General features: G+C 31.2%; 1 protein-coding gene across 1 annotated transcript in view; it reads left to right on the forward strand.

Moving 5' to 3' along the window:
* The window catches only part of LOC105624653 (ecdysone-induced protein 78C), a 70,994-nt gene that overhangs the window by 56,537 nt on the left and 4,349 nt on the right, over nucleotides 1-10,108 (forward strand). Inside the window, exons 2-3 of the mRNA XM_012206010.1 lie at nucleotides 2,024-2,148; nucleotides 9,449-9,590. Of these exons, the coding sequence (XP_012061400.1) occupies nucleotides 2,024-2,148; nucleotides 9,449-9,590 (267 nt within the window). The remainder of the gene's footprint in view (nucleotides 1-2,023; nucleotides 2,149-9,448; nucleotides 9,591-10,108) is intronic.

A 10,108-nucleotide genomic window follows, 5' to 3' on the forward strand; every position in this document is an offset into this window, starting at 1 on the left:
GTTAAGTTAAGTTAAGTTAAGTTAAGTAAGTAAGTAAGTAAGTAAGTAAGTAAGTAAGTAAGTAAGAAGTAGAGAGAGAAAAANANAAGAGAGAGAGAGAGGGGGGGTGATATAAAATTTAACTAGTGAATTGCATTCCAAATAGTTTGTTAATCTTTTCACATTTTGTTAAATTTAATATCAGAATTATGAGCTATATAGAGAAAAACAAAGAATTCTTTAATGTTTATATGGTATTATATACAATATTAGTCTCGTTTTTGCCAAGCGCTTTTGTGTAGATAGAACGAAACTGAGTCAAAAAGTCCTCTACCGTTTTGCAATTTTCGCAATAGCTAAAATATTAATTACTAAAAATCGCTGAATATTGGTCGAATATTGGTTTTTCAATAATTGTTTACTTAAATTCTATCAACTTTACAGAAAAGCAGCGAGAGACAAAAAATTTATGTTTATTTTCTTTTCATAAAGTTCTGAGAATTTTTTCAGAATTTTTTAATACGTATTTTTTTATGTTGTTATAGTAAAAATAAGAAAATGCAGTATTAAAAAATTGATAAAAGTTCTTAGAGTTCTGAGAAGAAAATAAATGATTTTTGTCTCTTGCAGTTTTTCTGTGAAGTTGAGTATTTGAATAAAAAATTATTGAAGATCAATATTCAATTTTTAATAATTAATATCTGTTGTTAACTAATGTGAAAATGGTGGTAGAGGACTTTTCGACTTGGTTTAGTCCGCTCTATTTACACAAAAGCACTTGGCAAATTATCTGTCTTATGAGACACCCTGTATGTATACATTTAGTTAAAATTAGAAAAGATAAACAAAACTTTCCGTTATTATTGCGTCCGCTAAATGCACGTTATTCTGACTTATTATAGAAACAGTCAGTCTCGGTGATACATTGTAATTGTAGTGCATTTTTAATTTCGAAAGAGCAATTGAACCGTAGTTACAGTTGAAGACGGTCGATTCTGCGAAACGATCTTGAGCGTTTCCAATACTTCATTGTCACTCGCAAAGGTAAAGATACAAGGAGTAGCGCCACGCGACGAGCCGAGTAACGGGGTTGCTCTTGATTGTCCTCGTGATGGTTACGCGGATGCATCCAGCCAGCGGACGAGCGGATACCGTTTGCTTCCGACGATAGTTTCTACGGCCATCATAAAATCACATCGCGCGCAAACGGCCAGGCTCTCTTGGACTCGCTCTCGGATCAGAGAATTGTTCAACTTCTTTTTCTCCCTCCCTTCTCCCTCCTCTCGCTCTCTCTCTTCCACTTGTTTCACTCGAACCTACTTTTTCTCTTCTTCTCCTTACACGTAGATTTTCTCCACATAACGATGTCTTCTGGTAAAGGGTTTCACGAGAGAGACCAACGGTATACGGACGATCTCCTTCTCTCCCTTTGCCGGCGGCCCCGTTTCATTCCTTTTTGCTACTCCTTTTTCATTTCTTCCCTGCTCCACCTCTTCCTCCTCCTTATTCTTCTCCTTCTCCTGTTCCTGCTCTGCTCCGTCTAGTTGGTGCCGCTGCGTCCGCTTCTTTTTCTTCTTCTTCTGCTCCTTTTCCGTAACGGTGACGCCGGCTTCCCGTTACGCGTCCAGTCAGAATCGTCCGAAGCGGCCTATTCCCTTCCAAGACGATGGGCTTCGTTGCATTATAGATGCTGAACGAATGAAGGAAAGATGTTACTAATGTTGGATGGATGTCCCGTTTGTTTTCTTGGAAACAGGAGAGCCTTGGGGGAAATGCACGACGCTCACGCGAAATAATCTTTCTTCGTTTAATACTTTACTACCTTTTATATACGTTCTATCTTTCCTTGTTAAAGAAAACATGACATGTGAAATTAAAGCTACATGAAGTATATTCTGTCGTAGTTACAAATAGTCTTACTAAACTGTTCATCTCGTTACAATCAATTTATTTTACTTTATTATTATATAATATATTTTATCATTAACTTTATTAGAAAAAGCAAAACAACTCATTAATTTTTTAAATTCTTGTTTACTTACAGAACAGCATTACGCAGCAGCTGATTCCAACAGTTCGACGCCCGCTAAGAGCTTCGTACCCTGCAAGGTTTGCGGCGATAAGGCGAGCGGTTATCATTACGGCGTTACCAGCTGCGAAGGTTGCAAAGTGAGTATCCAGAATCCTAATCGAAAGCAAACAAAAAAGCAAGTTAAAATTTAAAAACTAGAACGAAACATGCAAGCTAAATATATCTACAAGCTGCAATATCTACGTTAATTTTTGTATAATAATCGAAAGAAACAGTGAACGCTTTGCGTTAGTCTCGCATTCTTTAATCATTTATGCTAATAACTTGCTACTAAGAAAAATCAATCTTAAGCAGCTATATTTAAAATTACGTAAAATACGTAATTTTAATTTTAATCTGTTTCGTTCCGCTTAGTTTTTAATCTTCAATTCACAATCCTGAAGCTTCAATGTATAATATGATACGAGCTTAACAATTGGAAAAAAAAGATTTATTAAAATAACTAAAAACTTCACTAATTTAACAAATCTATAGTCGTCATATACGGACAATCAGTTTTCTTTGTTAAAATAATAAAATTGTGAATAGCTGAATAAAATTAGCTATTATGGGTAATCATATTTATTGTACTTAATAACACAATAATTTTATTAATAACAGCAAAGATAATCTTCTGTGAAAATTAATCGTATATAAATCAAAATTTTTAACAAAGCATATTGGCTACGTATTTGTTTAATTAATAATTTTCTTTGTAAGAAAGAATAAACTGAATTATTGCATACGGATAATAGCTTATAGACACACTTTCTTTGTTGAATCATCAAATCTTTTTAATTATAAATATTAAACTCGCGTAACAAGACATAGCTTTGCTGAACCACCCAATTAATTTTTTTCCATGATGTGATTCGTTAGTTTTATAAACCCAATTTTACATGACTCGGGAAGCAGCTGGGACTTCATTCCGCGCGGTTCACTATCGTAACAAGCTAAAGGAGAATTGTTCCATGCGCAGAATTATAAGAGAGAAGCTTGAGACACGATACATCGTTAGTTGCTCTTAGCTTCCGATATCTTGCAGAATATTCACCGATCGGTTTAACCTCGCGGCGCAGCGGTGGGTCGAGTACAATTTACAACTTCAATCCGCAAGGATGCATGACGATCAGGTAATAATCCGCGAAACGACTCGTTCGCACTTCGGGGCAGGATATTTATCGGTACGCACACTCACGTCTTAAGCATCGTGGGAGATGCACATCCGCCACGAAACGCCCGTACGCCGCTGCACGCCTGAGATTTCAAATGCGGAAGCCCTAAAGCCAGCAGAGTTAACGGTGAATTGGTGCATTCTCTTATTCGCTAGCAGCTAGTTCTGCGGGCAAATGCACGTAAACACATACATATGTGTGTAATCATAAATATGATTTTGCCGTGGAAAGTTCGCCTAAAATTAGCTAAAAAGTTCTCAAACGCGATTCATCCTCATAATAAGAATGAAGATGATTGCGTATTTCTTGTTCTACACGAAAAGAATGATTTTGTTGGAACATTTGAAAATTTAGCTAAATAAAAACTTGAAAATAATTTTGTTGGATCATTACAATAATTATGTAGCAAACTAATTGCTAAAATGTTGAAGTTTTTGTAGTATTGCTTATTATTGATTCAAATTCCTAATTCTTACGCAGTTATTTTGATGATCCAATGAAATTACTTTCAGATTTGTATCTAGCTAAATTTTGAGATACTTTAGCAAAATCATTCTTTTCATGTAGTTGTCACTTTTGGTTCAAAAAAGAGTAAGCTTGAATTATATCGCTCTCTTTCTTTCTTTCTAAAATATTGAGTTGAAGAAAAATGTTGATAGAGTTGAGATGTCGATTCACTTCTTTCTAACGAAACACAGATGTTAAGACCAGAAAATGTATAGTCTGTATTTATGTCTATGTTCGTCCTCGAAGTAACTTCCGTTTAATAAAAAAAAGTTTACATCTAAGAATGTCTTCAATATCATCCAAATGGCTGCCAACACTGTTAAATTCCTAATGTCAAATTATATCTAATTTGAATTATTTTTCAATTATTTCTATAGATCGCCACTGTTTCTATTCAATACATCGTTAATTTATAACTAAACAATAGAGTTCAATAATTTAATTCAATTAATATGTATTAAATTGTATTGAAATTTTGTTTATCACTTATTAAGTGCATACATTATTTATTTTGAAATTAATCACAGAGTAGTATACGTTATAAACGATAATTAAAAATAACAAAATCATCATTTAACTCAAGGGATTGGATTACCATTGCTCTTTTAACGGTATACATATACTTGACTGTATAATATTCGTATTTTGAAATGTGGATTAAGCGAATATTCGATAATATTTGGTATCACAATATTCTCTCTTCCGAGCTGAGAATCGAAATCATTTAAATGAAACTTACATATGTTGATAGGAGTTTCTCAAATTAATATTTGATCTGGTTTATATCAATATCAAATAATATCAAATTATCAATAATATAAAGTTTACAATGTGAATAATAAAACAAATTTTGTGCATACAGCTTATAAATTGTAATTTAAACTGCAACAAATCAATGGAACGGCTTGCCATTGTTCCGCGTCCGACTGGGCTATTACTACTGTGCTGCTACATTCGTCTGACCCGCATCGCGTTTTTACTACTGGCTGAATGTACGCAGTTCATGCTGCTCGCCTCTCCTTTATTCTCCACGTGTAATATTTATTATTGTACAAAACTCTGGCTTTCTCTTCCAGCTTTTATAACGTGAACATCTTGGGATATACAAATCTTCTGCGAACGATAACGAGATTTTTATGGAGTTAAAAAACATAAATCTTGTCCTCAATGTTTTATGCTTTCTACAATCGTTTTATGCTTTCTACAAAGTTAAATTTTTTCTTAACGTGTATTGGTCGAAGTTTTGTAATTTTGAAAGACTCTGTATATAATTATGTAATGTAAATTAAATAAAAGTTATCGAAATAACTTTTTAAAAAAATCTTAATTAATTTTTATCAAGCAAAAGCAATTGTAATCTATTTAAAATTTTTATTTCAATTTAAACATTCTGTATATCTTTTATTCTTTTTTTGTAATGAAGTAATTTTTTATCATAACGAAATAAATTATTTTGTTAATTATATACTTATGTAATTGATCATTAAAACATTTAATACATTTAGCAATTTTTTTCAAATATATACATATTTAATTTATGATATTGATTTATCAAATCATTTAATATCATTTATTTTTTTTTCTGTCACATGGTTGATGAGGATAAACAGACAGACGAGTTATAATGTATCGATTTTCTAGAAATGAGCTGAGGTCGCGCGCGCCATTGGTTATCAGTAATATCGACAGTTGCATTACGAGCAGTCCATCCATCGGGGATTCCAGGATATTGGATGCTGGATGTATGTTAGCGTTGTTGCATGATGCTGTTACGGAATACCTTTCATCAATTAGCACCGATAGTAATATGCCAATAAATCGATGCTTTCTCGATTGCTCGCGCCTCATCCATATGCCGTTTCCATTATTCCATTACTTCCGCGTGAATTTCTCACTTCGTAAAGCCATAGCCGTTATTGTTTACGTAATATACAAGATGTCCTAAAATTCGCGCATTCGGAGTACAGGACATGATACTTTATGCTAAAACAAACAATTTTTTCCTTTTACAAAATTGCGTCTGACAAGTTTAGTAGTTTTTGCAGAAGAGCAGATTAAAGTTATATGAGTAAACGCAAAAATTGTACAGGCCCACAAAAAAAAAGTACTCTGTGCTAGGGACTTAGCTATGTATTTTACTTAGCTTATGTATTTTGAGTCGTTGAATCTAACATCAAAATAGGACCATTCAGAAATTTTCAATCTAGAGCAAAAAAATGACCCATTTTTTCGCTATTTCTAGATAGTCTTATTTTGATGTCAGATTCATATTTAACGACTTAAAATACATAAGAATAGCTCTCCACTCCAGCACAGGGTACTTTTTTGTGGGCCTGTGTTATTTATCGAATGTAATTTTACTAGGAAAAAGTTGTTCATTTTAACAAAAAATGAACACAAAAAACAACTTTTTCGTTCATCAAAATTGCGTTCGATAAGTAGTTTTTGCAGAAGAGCAGGTTGAAGTTAACAAATAAGTGCAAAAAAAAATTATTTATCGAACACAATTTTGCTAAAGGAAAAAGTTGTTTGTTTTAGCATAAAGTATCATGTTCTGTGCTACAAATGCACGAATTTTGAGACACCCTGTCCATATATTAATGAATATGAAAAATGAGATCCTAACTATATCAGAATTAAGCACCGAACAAACATTCGACATATACTATATAACCATTTTCACACAAGAATGAAAATATTTCATTGCTTGAAAAAAAGTAAAAATTTTCACTTTTTTTTAGTGAAATTATATTTCAAAGGAAAGTGAAAATATTTTTTAAGCGAAAATTGTCATTCGTTTTTAAGAAATATTTTCATTCTTCTCCAAAAATGGCTGTATTTTCACTCTCTCGGAGTGAAATTTTACTCCAAGAAATTTAGAGAAAGAAACAGCAATTGTTTCAAAGATTCTTATATTAAGATGTGATGATTATATCATCCACGATCCTCATAACCGAATATGCGAGACGGTTCGAAATGTTTGGGTACACATATTCGCACATATAGTACATATGTATTCGTGATTCAAGACAATAGCGGCATTTAAATTTTCTTTTACATAAATTTCTCGTAGCAATTCGAGGTAGCAATTCGAACTTTTTCAGATCCTTCATAATATATAGATATAGACATTTGTTGCAATTATGATATTCGGAAATAATAATTGTGTTGTAGAGCAAAATTGTCTAAGAGTGTCCGCATCGTTCAAGAGTTCGCATTGAGCTTTACGACAAAACTGTTAGATTGAGAGTAAGAGCTGTAATTTACACAGAATGTGCCTTTTTAGTGCCTTTAGTGCCTTTTGCCTATCTGTGTACAAAAAATCATTGTTATCATTATACAGCAATGAAAAAGGTATTTTAAATTTTATGATTTTAACCACTTTCTTTCCATATTTTTCATGGATAAATTAATCGATTTTCAACATCAAATTGTTGCTTTGTGAATCTGTACTATTTATATTGTGTATATGCATGTCTTTGCTTCATATTTAATAATATATTTACTTAATATCTATAATAATTTTTATATAGTTATATTAAAAGTAAAAAGTGACACGATGACTCAAGAGTTCGCACTTGAGAACGATTTAAAAGTTTACACATGAGCAGCATTGGCAGACATCAATTGTGAGTAACATATATTTTGTAACAGTCTCCATTCATGTTCTAAATTCAGTGAAAATTGGATCCAGTGCCAGAGCTGTTGTCTCTAAGCCTATATCAATTGTGCCGGGATCGATCGAAAATTTACTTGTATGAATACTCTGTATGTAAAAATACATTCAGAGACTTATAAACATATCTGTTTAATGAAAAAACAAATGTTATTTTTATTTTAATTAATATTACTTTTCTAATAAGCCACACTTTTTTCATAGTGCGAATTCTTGTGCGAACTAATGCGAATTCTTGAGAAGATACTTGCTCAAGAATTTACATTTTTCCCTTATTAGTAGAATTAAAAGCAAATGATAGTATTAAATTGATACTTGACAAATTTTCAGTTTAAAGTGTAAGGAATAATTTAAGCACCATTTACTGTACAAAATTCTTATACAAGTTACATAAAAAAAAATGCGCACTCTTGGGTGGTTTTATCCTTAGGCATCTATTGCGACTCAAAATTTTAAATGTTTTTCTTACACATCAACAATCTGTGTTGGCTCACATTGGCTACTTTCCTACGATTTATTCTTCGGAACCTTCAATCAAGATTGAAATTTATCAAAATTTGAACATTCAATATATCTCGAAATAATCTAAAAGCGAGATAAACTAAAGATCTTTTCTTTATTATTGCATTATCTGAACTGGTGAATACGATACAATAAGTTGAAACGAAACAAATATATATTTATTTCACTTCAATTTATTGCACTTCAATTTATGCACTAGTTCAGGTAGTGCAGGAATGAAGAACAGATCTAAGATCAATAAAAACGAAGGAGAAAATATTTAAATATTAAGAGAAGGATCTCGAAGGAGAAAAGGCTTAGCAATAACGTATCTCAAGAATTACTGCGAGACTTTGATTTGTACAGACGTGTTGCCTCAAATAATAAAATAGACATTCAATAGAACGAAATTTTATTTGCTGAACTCGATATCATCAAAAAGATATTTTATTTTGAGCAAATTATTATATAAATTTTAAATGAATTTGGATTCAATTTAGATGGCAAAAACATTTTAAGTGCCAAATTGTGAAAATGCATTTTATTATGTATGGCTGTATTCTATTATATATTAATATTTGACGTGTGAAAAGTGTTGCTATAAACGAAAAAAAATAGATAATACATGTTGCAAAATGTTGCAAATCATTGTGTAATTGGTATTTTTACTTTGACTTATAATGTTTTGACTTGTATTTTTACTTACATTACGTTTTGAAACTTTAACATGATTTTTTTTAAATTAGAATTATTTAATTAAACATTGTTGCAGAGAATGATTATATCTTATTACAGTAATTTTTGTAGAATTTTTGATAGTTTGTAAGAAAGTAAGTTCTTTCTAACAAATGGTACTTAAACGTTTTGTTATGACACGCCTATTAAAATAATTAACATTAGAAATTAAGAATTTAAATGATAACCATCTTTCTCCACCGGAGAAAAATTAATTCCTTTCACGGAAAAAGATATTCAGAAAAATATTCAATAATAATTTTATCACAAAAATAACGGGTTATTTCATTATCATTATTTATTTATTTATATAAATTTCGACATAATTATAATTTTTCATCTGGAAAAATACACGATTTTGAATTTAATTATCAAAATAATTAATGTGTTGAAAATTTATTAGTAAATGATAGTCATTTATGAAATCTGCGCCGAGAAATTAACTCTAAATTTCATAAAAAATTTAAAGAGATATTCATAATGATAAGACCATATTTAGAGATATAGTGTGTTATTCAATTATCATTTATTATTATTAATTGTGTATCTCTGAACATACAAATTCTGAGATGTAATTATAACAAAATTTCTCATCACGGAAAATGAGCGATATAATACAAAGTGCGTTCGAGAACTTACTTTTCTCATGAGCGCATTTTCCGTTAGCTATCTCGCTTTTCCTGTAACCCTCGACGCTACAAAGAAGAGCATGGAGTGTCGTATTTTATACACGGAGAGATATAATTAATCCCGCGACGGTCTATGGGATTGTTATTAATAGTGCTTCCTTACTTCCTGTTTCAGGGCTTCTTCAGAAGGAGCATACAGAAGCAGATAGAGTACAGGTGCTTGAGGGACGGCAAGTGTCTTGTCATCAGATTAAATCGGAACCGTTGCCAGTACTGCAGATTCAAGAAGTGCCTAGCCGTCGGCATGTCCAGAGACTGTAAGTACCGTGTTCGCGCTACGTTTAACAATTTTTACACTTCGTTTAGTCTAGACAGTAGTCGGCAAATTCCGAAACGTATCAATATCGAAGATATTACTGAGTAACATTATCGAATATTTAATTCACAGATTGTACATAAAAGAAATTCCTTAAAAAGAAATTGATAATCAATATTGCATACATTTTTTTAAAAGATTGTGAAATCTTTTCCATCTCTAAAAATCTTTTCAATCTTTTCTGTGTTGATACTCTTATTTTATATAAAGTATATTAAATAATTATGAATTTATGCAATATATTGATATTAAGTATTTTAAAAAATTATTTAAAACTGAGTTGTAAAATAAACAGTAGCTAGTACAAAATTATATAAGGTATAAAAATGCATATATTTTCTTTTTTTTTTTATTAATGGCAAAAAATTAGTATAAAATTTTTAAAACTAAGTTAATGAATTTTTTAAATTTAATTTAAATATAACTGTATATATAGACAGAGAGAGAGAGAGAGAGAGA

Source organism: Atta cephalotes (genome assembly GCF_000143395.1).
Source record: "Atta cephalotes unplaced genomic scaffold scaffold00084, whole genome shotgun sequence".
Lineage (NCBI taxonomy): Eukaryota > Metazoa > Arthropoda > Insecta > Hymenoptera > Formicidae > Atta > Atta cephalotes.